This window comes from Acinonyx jubatus, chromosome D4 (genome assembly GCF_027475565.1).
Source record: "Acinonyx jubatus isolate Ajub_Pintada_27869175 chromosome D4, VMU_Ajub_asm_v1.0, whole genome shotgun sequence".
NCBI lineage: Eukaryota > Metazoa > Chordata > Mammalia > Carnivora > Felidae > Acinonyx > Acinonyx jubatus.
In genome coordinates, this window is record NC_069391.1 from 6195804 (window position 1) to 6213300 (window position 17497).

At 51.0% G+C, this 17497-nt stretch overlaps 1 protein-coding gene across 1 annotated transcript in view; it reads left to right on the plus strand.

The window, feature by feature from the left end:
* FNBP1 (formin binding protein 1) overlaps positions 1-17497 on the plus strand; it is a 140831-nt gene that overhangs the window by 62341 nt on the left and 60993 nt on the right. Inside the window, exons 5-6 of the mRNA XM_053205445.1 lie at positions 708-764; positions 1459-1606. Coding sequence (XP_053061420.1) covers positions 708-764; positions 1459-1606 — 205 coding nt within the window. The remainder of the gene's footprint in view (positions 1-707; positions 765-1458; positions 1607-17497) is intronic.

Below are 17497 nucleotides of genomic sequence, written 5' to 3' on the forward strand. Positions count from 1 at the left end.
GCGGGGGAGGGGCAGAGAGAGAGGGAGACACAGGATCCGAAGCAGGCTCCGGGCTCCGAGCTGTCAGCACAGAGCCCGACGCGGGGCTCGAACCCATAAACCATGCGATCATGACCTGAGCCGAAGTCGGCCGCTCAACCGACTGAGCCCCCCAGGTGCTCCCGCCCCTCTCTGTTCTTATTTGCTCTATTTATTTATTATTATTTATTGCTCTTATTATTTCCCTGTGGCTCAGTCGGTGGTACACGGGACTCTTGATTTTGGGGTCGTGAGTTCGAGCTCCACGTTGGGTGTGGAGATCACTTTTTAAAAAGGAAATGGGGCGCCCCGGTGGCTCGGTCGGTTAAGCACCCGACTTCAGCCCGGGTCATGATGTCACCGTCCGTGCGTTCAAGCCCCGCGTTGGGCTCCGTGCCGACAGCTCAGAGCCTGGAGCCTGCTTTGGATTCTGTGTCCCCCTCCCCTGCTCACGCTCTGTCTCCCTGTCTCTCAAAAAACGAATGAACGTTAAAAAAATTTTTTTTAAAAAAAACGAAGGAAATGAATGCCTTTCAACTGTGGACATTTTCTGATTTTTTTTTTTAAGTTGTCAACAAAAGCACTGACTTCACCTTCCATCACTGATTTCTCGATCGTCTTTTTTTTTCTCTCTCAGTCATTCAGTCATCTCTCTACAGAAGGTGACATTGTCTGCATTTTTCTTTTAGGAATCTTGCAAAGAAATACCAACCTAAAAAGAACTCGAAGGAGGAAGAGGAATACAGGTCTGTTTAACACCGATCATTATGTGGTGATATCTTTATGCCGGTGGTGATGATGGTGGAGGAAAGAAAAAATGAAATCTACAAAACTAAGCTGCCTTCCCCGCTCCTCTTTGTGTCAGTTTTTAAACGGGAAGAACCATAAAGACCCTGCTCCACTAACTTCCCTTTGACGGAGTCACTAGACCTATTCCAGATTGTTTCAGTGAAGGTGATTGGGAAAAGCTTAATCTACGCAAATACAGGAAGTGTGGATTATGCAGTCCGCAGTCTTGATTTGGCTTTGTAACATCAGGAGTCTGTTTCACCGAGAAGTGTGTCCATTTCAGTCGGTAGCTAAGGCACCTTACCGTGGATGCCCCCAGAGTATTATGTCTCTCACCTAGACCTAAATATCCACTGCATTAGTGCATTTACCACGTAGACGTATTGGGGGGTATCTTTGGACCGAGTATTAACAGAGCCAAATCCTGCCTTATGTAGAGTGATTCGGCGTCCCCCAAAATGCAAAGTGTCTCACTGGTAATTAATTCCGAGCCATTTTGATCGGAACACTCTTACGTGTAATGAATTGTCAGGATCCTCTGGGAGGTCGATGCACGTTAACCTGATTTTAATTAATGTTTTGTCAGCGCGCAGCGCGTTAGAGCGGACGTGACCTTGTTTGCAAAGGGGTGCCGTATGTTCTGTTCCGTAGGTATACAGCATGTAAAGCCTTCCTTTCCACCCTGAACGAAATGAACGATTACGCCGGGCAGCACGAAGTTATCTCCGAGAACATGACCTCACACATCACCGTGGAGCTAGCCCGCTACGTCCAGGAACTGAAGCAGGAGAGGAAATCGGTAACAAATAGCACTTTTGTTAAGGTTTATTTTTATTTTTGAGAGAGAGAGAGAGAGAGAGCGAGCGTGCATGCAAGCATGGGGTGGGGGGGCAGAGAGAGGGAGGGGAGCAAAGGACCCAAAGTGGGCTCTGTGCTGACAGCAGAGAGCCTAATGCGGGGGGTCAAACTCATGAACCGTGAGATCATGACCTGAGTCGAAACCAGGAGTTGGATGCTTAACCCACTGAGTCACCCGGATGTCCCTAAGAGATTTATGGTTAGGCTGTGGTCTGTGTCCTTGTTCTTTGATCCCTTAGGAAGTACGGGCATCATACCATGTTAGTAATAAGGTACCAGAGCTGGCCAGTGAGGATACTTTTTTCATTTAAATTTGAGTCCACAGTAATTGTTGTAAGTGCTCTGGTGTTGCTTGAGCCAACGGGGAAGATCTCGTTGCTGCGGAAACGGAAGAGACGTTAAATAATCATGACCAAAATAATTATTTCATTGTGAGAGTAGCTACAAAGTATGAGTGCCAGGGCTTTGGGAGCAGATGATAGGAATCCCTAACATGCTTGGACCCAGGACCAGGGAGAAGCTTCCCAGGGCCCTCAGCACTTAACGTTTTGGCAAGACTCGAAGTATGAGGAGGAGTTGCCTGGGGCAAACCATAGAGGAAACAGCCAGTGCAAAGGCCCTGAGACAGGAAGGTATTTGGAACGGCTGAGGCGTTTACTCTTTCTAAGCTATAAGTAGATAGAACGTGGCTTTGGGTGTGTTTAGAAGTTAGGAACAGATATATGCCTGAAGATCAACCCATTCGTTGCAAAAAAAAAATGTTCATAAACTGAGATGAAATTTTTATCTGTTCACATTAGAGCAGTGGGTCTCAAGCTGGCACAATTTTGTACCCCCCCCCCCAACATGTGCCAATGTCTGGAGATAGTTCTGGTTGTGTGTGGGGGGATTAGCTTTGGGGGGGGTTGCCACTGGCATCTGGTGGGTGGAGCCCAGACACGCTGTTCAACATCCTGTGATGCATAGGGTGGCCTCCACAACAAAGAATTACCTGGCCCCTGATGGCCGTGGTGCCCAGATTGACATGCCAGCCTCTTCCAGACCGTTCATTAAAGAAGGTCTTTTCCGTGATGGAAAGGAAGCAGTGAAACAAAATACTAAGGTTCAGAATGAAACGCAGTGGCCTATTGTGATCCTCAGGGAAATGCGGTCAATCTGGACATGATGTTGGACTGCTTCCCTGGGCGCTTGAACTTCCCTCAACCTTGCACAGTTTATACCCTCTTCCTGTTTGTTTCTTTGTTCGGTGCTTTGTGTGTCTTCACTGACCTTTATCCACCCATATAGCTTAGAGATTTAGCCAACGCCCTCAACAAGAACTCTCAGCATTTACCTTAGTCCGGAACGTACATGCTGTTTCTGGAGTGGATCGTGAGATATGAACCCACATGACCTGGCTTCCTGTTAGTTTTTTTTTTTTTTTTAAATAATGTTTATTTGTTTCGAGAGAGGGGGAGAGACAAAGAACGAATGGGGGAGGGGCAGAGAGAGAGGGAGAGGATCCCAAGCAGGCTCTGTACCCTCGGCACAGAGCCCAACTTGGAGCTCGAACTCACAAACCTTGAGATCGTGACATGAGCCGAAACCAAGAGTCAAATGCTTAACCGACTGAGCTACCCAGGTGCCCCACTTTTTTTTTTTTTTTTAAAGTTTATTTATTGCGAGAGAGAAAGAGAGAGAGAGAGTGAGTGTGCGAGCCAGGGAGGGGTAAAGGGACAGCGTGAGAGAGAATCCCAAGCAGGCTCTGTGCTCTCAGCGCGGAGCCTGATGGGCGCGATCCCACGAACCACGAGTTCACGACCTGAGCCGAAACCAAGAGTCAAATGCTTCACTGACTGAGCCCCCCTCCTGTCACTTTTTTTTATTCTTCTCCCGCAGACACATTGCTCCCTCGCTGCTCCTCCTCCTTGCCCTGTGTGATCCTGCCTCAGGGCCTTTGCACTGGCCTTTTATTTCCTCGGAAAGCTTTCCCCCCAGATACCTGCAGAGCTCACCTGCTGAGTTCTTTCGCAGGAATATGGTCTTCTCATTGAGGTCTGTCTTGTCCACCTTATGTAAACTTACAAAGTCCCCCCCCCCTTCCCCTCCTCATTGCCCCCACCTTCCCTGCTTTACTGTTTTTCCTTAGTGGTTACCAGCGTCTAACATTTTACGTATCTGTTTCCTTGCGTCTCACGCTGGAACGTAAGCTCCATGAGGGCAAGAATTTTTCTTGGTTACCGTTGTGTCTTGAGCTCGAGTGTCCGGGCGGGACAAAGCAGGCTGTTGATAAATACTCCCAGGGTGGAAGACATAATTAAGAAGTGGCGAGAAGCAGTCTTAGACTCAACTTTGTCCTCAGTTAGACTTCGTGTCACCGGTTGAGGATCCTTGTGTGTCTTTGCTGTGTTACGATCGGGTCCTTTCGTTCTGTTTACCCCCCGTTAATCACATGTCTTGTACAGTCCGTCATATCTGTAGTTTGAATTCTGTTCCCTTTTTATCAGAAATTATAGTAATTTATGGAGTAAATTACAGGTGGTACAGATACACGTTAAATAATATCTTGCGATACGTGCTGTTCCTTTTATTTTAAGGAGAGTCACAAGCACACATTTCTGAGTCACATGTTCTGCCGGGAAGAATTACAAACACCATGCTCTCTTGAAGCATTTTGTAATTATATTAAAATGACATTTGAGGAAGCTGGGAAACCTTTTATTTATTTCGTTTTTGCTTGTTTATTTATTTTTGAGAGAGAGAGAGAGAGAGCAGGGGAAGAGCAGAGGGAGAGGGGGTGGGGACGGAGAATCCCAAGCAGGCACCACGCTGACAGAGGAGAGCCCGATACGGGGCTCGAACGCACAAACTGTGAGATCATGACCTGAGCCAAAGTCAGACACTTAACGGACTGAGCCACCCAGGCGCCCCAGGAAACTGGGAAACCTTTTAGAATTCCAGGACGCGTATCGGTAGGCAAATGCGTATTTGCGGTGTTTTAATATTTACCATCATTTGGAGTGACCGCACATGGTGACACGTTGTATGTTGAGACGCTGTGACTTTAAAAATTATTCGGATGATATTGGCTATTTAGTTGTTTGGCCTCAGGTCTTCATGTTTCTGGATTTTCATAACTGATATCTTTTACGTTTTAACATTTACTCTCTACGGTTCCCCTCGGGAACGTTTTACTCCAGATCAGGAGGCTGGAGGCGTTGGGGCTGGAGAGTCAACCCGACTGTCCGGGCTGTCAGCACAGAGCCCGATGCGGGGCTCGAACCCACGAACCGTGAGATCACGACCTGAGCCGGAATCGGACGCTTAACCAACTGATTCTTTAACTTCCATGCAAGGAGGCCGGGTCAACGTGTGAACTTCTTCATGGGCAGTTAGCTGTGGCCAAGGAGCTCCTTGAGATGGAACGCTGATGACCAATGTGTCTCCTTTCGAGCTTTCCCTTTTGGCTCCCCTCTTACTGGTTTTTAAAGTTCATTGTAAGAGAGAGAGTGAGAGCAAGTGGGGGAGGGACAGAGAGAGAGAGAGAGAGAGAGAGAGAGAGAGAGAGAGAGAGAGAATCTCAAGCGTGCTCCGCACGGTCAGTGCAGAGCCCAGTTCAGGGCTCAAACTCCTGAACCTTGAGATCGTGACCTGAGCCCAAATCTAGAGCTGGACGCTTAACCGACTGAGCCACCCAGGCGTCCCTCCCCCAACTCTTATTAGTGAGTGATCTTGTTTATTTTTGAAAAGAGGACTCTTAAAAACACGGCAAAATGGGATCTTTTCCCCTTGCTGGTGACGGCAGCGGTTGGCGGAAGGAGCGGAACAGAGCTGGGACTCGCATCCAGGTCTGCTGGTGTCACATCTAGGGGCCTTTGACATAGCGGCGACATCCTATCTGCCCAAAGGGATGATTTAGAATTTACAGGATTACTGCTGGATCTCATTACTGCCTAGAGCGTGTTTCCATGTCCGGTTTGGAATACTACTGGAAAATCATTTCTCCTCTAGATTTTGCTACGTTTGAGTAGACGAGTCTCTCACGAGAGTCTGCACGGTAAAAAATAGCTCCTTATGCAAAAGATGTCTCCTTCCTATTTTGTCAAGATTTGAAAGGAAGGTAGTAAGAAGGAAGGAAGTAGAGGGAGGGATGGTCGTCTTGGGGGGGCGTTTCAGAGTGAGCCAGCTAGTCGATCTTTAAGGCTTAAGGTCCTTGGTTGTAAAATAGGATACTTGCTGTTCGTGTGTTTAGGAGAAAAGATGGGTTTTATGCCGCCCTGTCCGCATCTACCCGTGTTCCCGTGTTACGTGCAACTCTCTCACATAGTGTTGAAAAAAAATTATTTTTAACATTTATTTAGTTTTGAGAGACGGAGAGAGATTGAGCCCCAGTTGGGGAGGGGCAGAGAGAGAGGGAGACACAGAATCGGAAGCGGGCTCCAGGCTCCGAGCCGTCAGCACAGAGCCCGACGTGGGGCTCGAACTCACGGACCGTGAGATCGTGACCTGAGTCGAAGTTGGATGCTTAACCGACAGAGCCACCCCAGGCACCCCTCCCCCTCCTTTTTTTGAAGGGGGGAGTGCTAGGATTCATTTATTAGTTGTCAATATTGTGTAGAATGTTACCAAAACTCTGGATTAGAGAACAAAAACTCGGGGCGCCTGGGTGGCTCAGTCGGTTAGGCGTCCGGCTTCAGCTCGGATCATGATCACACGGTTCGTGAGTTCGAGCCCCGCGTCGGGCTCTGGGCTGACGGCTCGGAGCCTGGAGCCTGCTTCGGAGTCTGCGTCTCCTCTCCCTCTCTGCCCCTTCCCTGCTCGCACTGTCTGTCTCAAAAATATATGAAGAAAGTTAAAAAAAACCCCAAAACTTAAAGTTTTTATAAATCAGAACCTCGTTTTTCCAAGTTTCCTTCTAGACATCATTTATAGACATAAAGATATTGATATGTATATAGAGAGACAGATATGGGTGTATATATAATATCTATATAAGAATATATAACATTTAAGCGTATGAGTCGTATATAGATATAACTTATATTTTTATTTATTCTCCATTTAATATCATAAGCAGTTTCTGCTTTTGTACGCGAAAACATACAAGTTTCATAATTAGAATTGTAGTGGCTATGTATCATTCTAATGCTATTGTATACTTAATTAATTCTTTAATATTTGATCTATAGGCTATTACCGGTTTCTGATTACTTACTTCTATAAACAATACTGCAGCGAACTCATTACTTTAATAGCTGTTTGGTGTGTGGGGGGGTGGGGATCGTTTCTCCCAGCTAAATTCCCAGAAAGAGAATACGAGGTCAAAGCGTACGTGGTTTACGGTTCTCGATTAAGCTTCGGTCACTTACAAGAGTAACGGTCTTCAACAGAAGTAAATACACTCTTGTTGGCGATTTCTGCATATCGCATCCAGTTAGCAGAGAACTTCAGAGGGATCGTTTGGGGCAGCTCCAGCTTTGAGGCTGTCGCAGGGCTATCCACAGCGGTCACCACTAACCGCGTAAGAGGGATTTATGGAGATTTGTTGCCCCAGAAGGGGAGTCAGGAGGTTCCGGCCAACATTGACTGGAACCTCGAAGTAAACTTCTCCCAGCAGGTGGAAAGTATGGTTCATTACAAAATACTGGCCGGGAGCAGAATCGCTGTTTGGCAGTGGTTATCTGAAGAGTTGTAGAGGAAACAGTTACACAGTACCTTCAGTGCCTCACTAAAATGTTTAGAAACTCAGAGAGTTCTTACAAGATGCCGCATTACGTAGAGTTGACCAATAAATTTTTTTTTCCCCCTGAGGTTTCGGGGATGTTTAAAAACGGATACTAGAAGATAACATTCCTCTTGAAGTTAGGTATTGGGTAGGTCCTATTTAGAAACCGAGGGAGGGACTTAATTTCCTACAAGGCAGCTTTGTGGCACTATGTTAAGAACATGTTTTTATGAGCGATTACAGCAAAGAGACAGAAGGAAAGCGAAAAACGAAAGGAACGTACGTAGGTGAGCATCTAATTACAAATCTGTCTCTGATCCCTTCGGTCCTGTTGAGATGCAACTTTGGGTACTCTGTTAAGAGATTTTTAGATTTCGTGGCCTGGGAGAGGAGCATCGTTCCCAATAAGAGTTCCTCCTTCCTGGGGTTACCTCTTTTATTTAAATAAATCCCAAAGCGAGGAGCCCTAAGGAAGTTGTTGGTCTTTGGCAAGGTCATGCTGATACGACGCCCACTGGTAGCCCCTGGTCTAATAGATCTCTAGAAGGTGTGTTTTGTTTTGTTTTGGAAGAACACGTGATAGTCGCATTCTGTTCATCAAGGGCCTGTCACCACTGTGGTTCTGTCACCCGCAGAACCGTAGACAGTCTGTCCTGTCATTTATGGGGTAGCATAGCTAGTTATCAGGGCACTGAAATTCTGTTCTTGACTCCATAGATCTGAAGTGCAACTCTGGGTTCTGGGTTTCTCCCTCGGGAGCTGGAATGACACCTTCTTTTTCTTCTGAGACCGGGAATTACTTGACTGATGTTTTGCGTCCCAACGGACTCTCCTCTATCCAGGCACCTGCTTGTCGCCTCCCGCCCTGTGCCCAATGCAGCATCGCCCCCCCCACCAGTGCGCCAAGGAAAGAGGGGGTTCTGGAGCCCAGCGGCACTGGGAGTGATGCCCCAGGGCTGTGGGAGGCAGTGGCCCATGTAGCCCATCCAGAAAGAAACTTTGGATCCCCGAAACTCCTTTTTATCACACCCCATTCCAATCTTCATTTCCTCCAGTCAGTCAATGGCACTCCTTTTTAACCTGGTTGTTCTGGCCACCTTTGCACCCCATCTTCTGTATAGTATCAGGTCCTGTGATCGGCTCTATCTTCAGTAAATGTCCTCAATCCAAACACTTCTCAACCCTCGTCCAGTCCCTCGTCGTCTCACCCGGAGGAGTGCTCCAGGCTTCCCGACTCCCCCCTCGGCTTCCGGGCTCGCCCCGTGGCCCGTGGCACAGCTCCCCATCTCCACCTGTACCCCCCGGTCCCTCTGCTGCACCTGCCACATTCGGAACATTCTCCACACGCCAGGGAGTCCGTGCAACCTTGTGGTGGCACAGAGCAGACCACGCACGTCCTGGTGGCTTTCCCTCATGCTAATGTGGCTTTGGAAGCTGTCCTTGGTCCAGCCGTCGCCTGCTTCGGCCTTATCCGTCATCTCCGTCTGGTCACGTTGGCATCAGCTGTTCCGTGAGCACACCCAGCCCTCTCCCACCTCAGGGCATCTCCATTGCTGTTCCCGCTGCTCGCAAGGGTGTTTCCCCAGACCTCTGCAAGTCCACTCCTACACTTTGTTCAAGAAACCTCATCCAGGGGCGCCTGGGTGGCTCAGTCGGTTAAGCGTCCGTCTTCGGCTCAGGTCATGATCTCACGGTTCGTGGGTTCGAGCCCCGCGTCAGGCTCTGTGCTGACCATTCGGAGCCTGGAGGCTGCTTCGGATTCTGTGTCTCCCTCTCTCTCTGCCCCTCCCCTGCTCACTCTCTGTCTGTGTCTCTCTCAAAAATAAATAAACATTAAAAAAAAAGAAAGAAAGAAAGAAAGAGAAACATCATCCAGACCTCTCTATCTAAAATGCTGCTGTGCCCACACCCCCACCTCGTCCCCTTTTCTCTTCCTCTGGGTTCACAAGTTTTCACGAGGACAGCAGCACCCTGTGCATCTGGGCATGCAGTGTGGACTGAATGACTGAATCCCACTGTAAGAGCTTTTAGCCTTTTCAGGGAAGGATCACTGCCCCTAAAGTCCCACCCCTGGTCACCCTGGCCCTGTATTGGGCGATCCTCCTTGTCTGGGTCTGGAAGTAACAGAGGTATACCCTGGGAAGAGGTCAAGGGAGGGCCATGTCTCATCGGCTGCTTAAGATCATCCTGAGAGTTAATCAGGGGGCACCTGGCTGGCCCAGCCCATAGAGCATGTTGTTGATCTCGGGGCTGTGAGTTCAAGCCTCACGTTGGACATGGAACTTACTTAAAAAAAAAAGTTAATCGGATTCTTCAGCACAATTAGGATTTTAAGGAACATGAAAGAAAGAGTTGTCCTGAAGAATAGGTAAAAAAGCCTTCTGGAGTGCAGGTACCTTGTGCACGAGGAGCATTCTGGGTAGCAAAAGCCAGCATGAGAATGACAGGAACAGCGGGGTGAAGGCACATGGGGAGAAGGAGTGAAGGGAACTTGGCCGCAGGACGGTGAGTGGGGTCCCCTGCCCGGTGCCCAGATGGCCTGGGGGGGAGGATGGGGGGAGTTAAGCAGCTAAACATGATGCTGGGAGGCCGGCGCTTTAGGAACTTGAAACAAATTCACTGAGAAGGTTATTTGTATTATAAATGTGTCGGGGAAAATAGTAAGTGCCCCTGTTTATTTCCAGATGGTGGTATATTATGTAGCGGAGTTAATTGATGTTTGAGTAGAATGATATATACAAATTTTAGCTAATGGTGAGGGATTGGGTGGGTTGGGTGGGGGTTGGATAACATCGGCGAGCCTGGCAAAGTGGGTTGGGTTTAAAGACAATCGCAGAAAAATTCCATAGGAATTAAAAGGTGTGAGAATATATGGCGAGTATGCAGGGGGTGTATTTTTTAAACGTGTAGGGAGGAGTTGAGGGGTCAGGGCAGCTTTAACTAAACGGGGGGGGGTGGTTTGTTGCGTGGGGAAATGGATAGTGTGGGGAGCATGTGAGGAGGGTGGGGGGGGAAGGGGAGTGAGGGGGGTGGAAGGGGGGGGTGGTTGGGGGGGGGGGATGGATGAGTGGGTGGGTGAAGGGGGGGGGGAGGAAGTTGGGTGGGGTTGGTGGAGGGGGGGGGGGAATAGGGGGGGGGGGGGGGTGGGGGGGGGTGGGGGTTGGGGAGGGGGAGAGGTGAGGGAGATGGGGAGGGGGGGTGGGTAGAGGGGAGGGGGTTAGTGGGGTGTGGTGGGGGGGGGTGGGGGGGGGTGGGGGGGGGGGGGTGGGGGGTGGGGGGGGGTGGGGGGGGGGTGGGGTGGGGGGGGGGTGGGGTGGGGGGGGGGGTGGGGGGGTGGGGGGGGGGTGGGGGGGGGGGTGGGGGGGGGGGGGGTGGGGGGGGGGTGGGGTGGGGGGGGTGGGGGGGGGGGGGTGGGGGGGGGGGGGGTGGGGTGGGGGGGTGGGGGGGTGGGGGGGGGGGTGGGTGGGGGGGGGGGTGGGGGGGGGGGGGTGGGGGGGGTGGGGGGGGGGGGTGGGGGGGGGGGGGGGGGTGGGGGGTGGTGGGGGGGGTGGGGGGGGGGGTGGGGGGTGGGTGGGTGGGGTGGGGGGGGGGTGGGGGGGGGGGGGGGTGGGGGTGGGGGTGGGGGGTGGGTGGGGGGGTGGGGGGGGGTGGGGGGGTGGGGGGGGGGGGTGGGTGGGGGGGGGGGGGTGGTGGGGGTGGGGGGTGGGGGGTGGGGGGGGGTGGGGGGGGTGGGGGGGGGGGTGGGTGGGTGGGTGGGGGGGGGGGTGTGGGGGTGGGGGGTGTGGGGTGGGGGGGGGGGTGGGGGGGTGGTGGGGGGTGGGGGGGGGGGTGTGGGGGTGGGGGGTGGGTGGGGGGTGGTGGGGGGGGGGGTGGGGGGGTGGGGGTGGTGGGGGGTGGGTGGGGGGGGGGTGGGGGGTGGGGGGGGTGTGGGGTGGGGGGTGGGGGGTGGGGGGGGGGGTGGGGGTGGGGGGTGGGGGTGGGGTGGGGGGGGTGGGGGGGGGGGGGGGTGTGGGGGGGGTGGGGTGGGGGGGGTGGGGGGGGGGGTGGGGTGGTGGGGGTGGGGGTGGTGGGGGGTGGGGTGGGGGGGGGGGGGTGGGGGGGGTGGGTGGGTGGGGGGTGGGGTGGGTGGGGGTGGGGTGTGGTGGGTGGGGTGTGGGGGTGGGGTGGTGGGGGGTGGGGGTGGGGGGGGTGGGGGGTGGGTGGGGGGGTGGGGGGGGGGTGGGGTGGGGGGGGGGGGTGGGGGGGTGGGGGTGGGTGGTGGGGGGGTGGGGTGGGGGGGGGGGGTGGTGGGGGGTGGGGGGTGGGGGGTGGGGGGGGGGGTGGGTGGGGGGGGTGGGGTGTGGGGGGGGTGGGGGGTGGGGGTGGGTGGGGGGGGGTGGGGGGGGGGTGGGGTGGGGGTGGGGGGGGGTGGTGGGGGGGGTGGGGGGTGTGTGGGGTGGGGGTGGGGGGGGTGGGGGGGGTGGTGGGGGGGGGGGGGTGGGGGGGGGGTGGGGGGGGTGTGGGGGGTGGGGGTGGGGGGGGTGGGGTGGGGGGGGGGTGGGGGGGTGGGGTGGGGGTGGGGGGGGGGTGGGGGGGGGGGTGGGGGGTGGGGGGGGGGGGGTGGGGGGGAGGGTGGGGGGTTGTTTGAAGTGGGTGTGTGTGGAAGTATGTGAGGGGGGAGGGCAAAGGGGAGGAGGTGGGGGGTGGTTGAAGAGAGGGGAAATGGTGGTGGAGGGGGTTGGGTTTTGTGTTGTGATTAGGTGTTTTTGATGGGTAGGGAGGGGTGGGGATGGTTAAAGGTGTGAAATAGAGGATGGGAAAGGGAATGATGAAATGAAGGGGGAGGGAGAAGATAGGGTTGCGGGTGTTCTAGGTTTGGAAACACAAGGGTATGGGCTGGGAGGGAGAGGGGGGGGAATGGTGGGGGGGGTTGGAAGTATGCGGTGGGGGGGGGGGAGGGTGATTGGTTATCAGAATGGTGAGTGGAAGAGTATGTGTGTAAAGTATGGTGGAAACTGGGGGGAGGTAGATGGGGAGAGGGTTTAGGTAGAGGGGGAATGACAAGCAGAGAAGGGAAAGTAAAGCGAGAGAGAGAGTCAGTGTGGTTAGATGACGCAGAGAGGGTAGATGAAAGAGAGAGAAGATGATATGATGGATGTAGCTGTTTCATCAGTGGGGGTAGGGGTGGGGTGGGGGTGCAGTAAGAATGATCAGAGGGTAATTATTGAAGGAGGGAATACGAACGTCATGGTGAAAATAACGGGAGGTATGTTATATGAGTAGATATTTGATTACTGAAATGATGTGAAGGGTAGGGGGATTTTGAGTGATGTTGTGGAGGGGTTAAGTCGAAGTTTGGGACATGATTGGATGCTCTTGTGAGTGGGAAGTAAAAGGGGGAAAGTGATTAGGTCGGTGAGGAGGAGGGACACAAGAAGGAAAATGGCGGGAGGGGTGAGGTAAGAGAGCTGCCGGGGAAGAGGAAGTGGTGTCAAAAGAAATAACACAGTTGGGATATGAGTGTGTAATTATTGTATAGTTTGGATACAAATAAGAGAGACACAACACATTACAGACACATTTGATGAATGTTAACTGGAAAGGTTGGAAGGGTGGTGGGAATGTGAAAAGGGGATGAAATGGGGTTATAAGTGGTATTTAGGTTTGGAATATATATGTGTATAATGGATCGTAAGATATGAGGTTGTGTGGAATGGTTGTTTGGTTTAGAGGGCGGACTGGGCGGAATAGTGAGTTTATTGGTAAGATGTAGAGTTATTGGAGTGGTGGGAGTGGAGGGAAGGGTGAGAGGCATAAGGTGTGTTGAGGGGAATGCGAGGGGGACATTAATCAATAAATAGTGGGAGTGTAGTACTCGAGGATATGTGTTGAGGTGGGAGTAAATGAAATGTGCGATATAAGAGGATGAATGAGAAAAGGTGGATAGAATAGGATGGGAGTGTTAGATTAATTGATATGAGACTTTTCAGGGAAAGGCTAGAATGGTAAAAAAGAATATTGAGAAGTAAACATTCGAGGGGAGTGATTAAGTGTTTAGGAAGTAAGAATATATATGAGGTGAAGGGGGGTGGGGAAGATTATAGTGTGGTTGGTTATACAGTTGGAGGGAAAAAGATGATACATATAAGTAGATGAGAAAGGGGGAATTGAGAACATTAGACACAAGAGGGTGTGTGTAAACGTTAACAGGGAAGGTATATATGATAATTGAGTGGGGTAAACTGGGTGAAAATCTGAGATTGATGTAAATTTGTAGTATGTAGAGTATAATGGAATGGAAATGGACAGTAGAGATGAAAAAGGGAAGGTGTGTGGGAAGGTGGAGGTAAAAGGAGAGTCTGCAAACAGGGGGGGACAGTATGTGGTATTAAATGGATGGTAGGGATAGGGAAGGGGATGAGATGGGAAGTTAGGAGGGATATTAGTCTTTTGTGATTAGGTGGGGTTTATGGATGAGTATATTTTGGGGGGGATGGGATCAGCGAAGGGTCGAACAATTTAGGGGTTCTAAGTTGGGGGATGATAGGTGTGGGTTTATTTTAGGGAGTCGGAAATGTATTAGTGGGGATAGAGGATGTTTTTTGTATGTTTGGTAAGTGTAAATAGGGTATTAGGGTGTGTCTAATGGATTAAGGAGGAATCGGTGAGTTCAGTGGTTGGGCAGTTGGGTATGAATGGGGGATGGATATTTTGTAAAAGATAGGAAGTGGGTGGAATGGATGTGGTTTGTTGAATGTGATATATGGTTGGGTATGGTTGGGTTTGGAGGGGGAAAGGGAGGGGGGGGGGGGGTGGTTGTAGTGGTGTGTAGATATGAGGGAGGGGGGGGGTGTTTTGGGGACAGATGTGGGGGGGCTGGGGGGACATAATTGACGGATAGATGGACATAATTAGTAGGAGTCGTGCGGGGACATTAGATGGGGGATTGAAGGGGAGTGGGGCGATACTATGACAAGATTTGAGATTGCATTATTTACTTGGGAGAAAGGGGACGAGGGAAGTTATTATGGGAAGTGAAAGTATAGTGTGGGGAGAGGGGGAGGTGTAGAGGGTGGTGAAGTAAGGTTGGGGGTGGGGGTTTATAGGGTAGGGGGGGGATGGGAAATGTCGGTGGGTGGTGTGTTGTGGGGGTTTGTGGGGATGGGTGGGGTGTATGTGAAAGGTGATGGGTGGGGATGTGTGCATGGGGGTAAATGTATTGAGGGAGAATGGAGAGGTGAGGTGATGACAGGTGACAAGTAGAGGGGATAGTAAGATATGTAAGAGTGTTATACTCTAAGGCAGAAGTTGAGGCTAGATGGTTAAATGAGGTGAATACAATTGAGAAAAGCAAAATGGTGGGGTGTTAGATGATTTGAGTGGGGTGGGATACAGTGTGGAACGTTGGATGATTGTACGGACGTGTGGGGAGAATGGAGTGAGATGGCTGGATGTGACTATGTGATTGTAAGGGTTAAATGGGTGTGGGTGGGATTGAAAGAAGGGGGAGGGTGGAGTAGTGTTTTATTGTTTGGTTTTGTGTGTGTGGTGGTGGTTGAGTATGGGGGGGGGGGAAATATGGGGGGTAAAATGGGTTTGTGGGGGGGAGTTGATAGGGGAGTGGGATGGGCAAGTAGGATATAGACAGGGGAGTCGATTATTATGATATGTGTTGAGGAGGTTCGACTTAGAGTTGATGGTTGGCGCGGAGTCTGCGGGTACATTTAGAAATTGTTTAGGATGGGTGGGGAAGTTTGGGGTTAGAGTGAGAGTTGAGTGATGGTTAGAGTTTATTTTAGAAATTATTCGCAAGATGTGTGAGGAGAATGGGAGTGTTGGGGTGGGGGGGGGGTGGATAACTAAGGTGGGCTGTAGTGGATGGACTGAACATTTTGAATAGGTGTGATGGGGTGAGTATTTGTATTTTTTTTTTGATATAGATTTGTTATTTGGGGGGACAGTGGGTGGTCGGGTTTTTTTGGATGAGGAGATATTTTTGTGTTTAGGTGGGTTTGAGTATATATTGCTGATGATGCGGCTTGTGTTTGAGAAGGGGAGGTGTGTGTATGGGTAAAGACAAAAGTGGTGGGAAGAGTGAGGGAGCGGGTTATACAGGGGCGGAGAACTGAAGCAGGGAAAAGAAGAGGGATTGGTTTTGGAGTGGGGGTTAGTCTAGGATTTTCTGGAGATTATGGATATGATGGTAGGGTTTGTGGTACAAGCTATATGATTGGGATAATATTGATGATCAGGGTGTTGGGTGCGGGTCATGGGTGGTAGAGAGTATAGGTAGGAAAGTACAAGGGGAAGGGTGAAGATACAAGAGAATGGAAGGTACGAAATTGAGGAGAAGGTACAGTAGCGTATAGATTTTGAATAAATATAAGGGGTGATGGAGAGGTAAGTGGGGGGATAAGGGAGGGGGGGATGTTGAACATAGTAGGAGGCATAAGGGGGGGAAAGTGGGGGAATAGGGAAGTTGGGGAGCCGTGGGTCTCAGAAATTGGTGGGGTAGGAGGTAGTAGATGAAACGGGTCTGCGAGAGATGATGGGGGGGGAAGTGGGGGTGGATAGGAAAGGTTGGCGAGGGAGGATTTGTTATTGGAATAAGAGGGTTTGTGAATGTGATATGGAGATGTGAATGGGGGGTTGTGTGAGTATGAAGAAGTGTGAGAAGGGGGGGGGGTGTGGTTGGAAGGGTGGGAGAAGGAAGGAGGGGTTGGATGGAAGGGGGGGTGATGGGGGTGAGGTGGGAGGGATGAGGGAGGAAAAGTAGGGGGAGATGGGTGTTGTGTTTTGAGAATAGTAAGGATGGGGATGAGTGGTGGGGGTGAAAGGGTTGTGTGGGGAGGGGAAGGTTGTGGATGTATTGTATGGTTATATGAGGTTGGAGGGGGTTTGGGAGGGTGGATGAAATGGTAAAAATGGAAGGGGTGGATGAAGATAAGAGAGAGAGGGGGGGGGTGTTAAGGGGGATGGGGTATGAGGGGGAGGGATAGGGGGAATGTAGATAGGGGGTAGTGGGTGGGTGGTTTTTGAGTGGTGGTGGGTGGGTGTGGGATGGAGGAATTTGAAGGAGGTATAAATGGGTTGGTTATAAAGGGAAGAAGGGTTATGGGAAGTTTGTGGTTTTGTATGTGAGATTGGGAGGGTGGGGGTGAAAGTGGGGGTGTAGGGTAATTTTTGTGGTTGGTGTGAGGAGATTGTTGTGAGTTAAGGGAGGTATTGGTAGGAGGGATGGTAGATATGTAGGTAAGAAGATGTGGATGGGAGTTTTAAATGATTTTTTTTGAAAAAGGGGTTTAAGAAAGTGGGAAGATGGGGGGTTGAAGGATAGGGGGAGATGATGGTGAGATAAGAGAGGTGGAGTAAAAAAGGGAGGGGGAGAGTATGAGATGGAAAGGTGAAGGATGAGTGGAGGGGGAGAAAGAGAGATAAGGAAAAGAAAAAGATGGAAGGAGGAGGGGGAGAAGAATTTTTGTTTTTTATGTTTTTTTTTGGTTGTTTTTTGGTTGGGAGAATCATTTGGTAGAATTTTTTGGGTGGGGGATCATGGTATGATTGAATGATGGAGGTGTATTTTAGAAGGGTAGGAGAGGGAGGAGATGGAGGATGGGGGGATGTTAGGTGATGGATTGGGATAAGAAGGGTATGGTGATGGCATTATAGGACTTAGGTGAGAGTTGTTGAATTGGAGATGGAGTGTTTTTTTTTTTGTAATGTAGATGGAGATGGGGAGGGGATCGGGTGAGAGAAAAATGAGAGGTGGGGGTATAGTAGGTAGTTTTGGATGGTTGGGGGGTGTTATGTGTTTTTGTGGTTGGATTTTTATTTTTGGGTGGGAGTTGTTTTGAGTTATGGTAGGAGTTAAAGTATTGATAGATTTTTTTGTGGAAGGGAGGGGGGTATTTTTGGGGTTTTTTTGGATGTTATAGAGGTGTGAGTGGAGGGTTGGGTTGGAAGAGTATAAGAGGATTGAGAGAGATTATTATTATTAGTTTTTTTTGGGGTGAGTTAGGGGTTGGGGGGTTATAATTTGGTTTGGGAGGATTGGAGGGGAGATAATGGGAAAGGAGATTGTTTTGTAGTGTGGGGAGGAAGGTTGTGGGGTGGGTTTGTTGGGGGACAGGAGGGGGATAATGGTGGTTG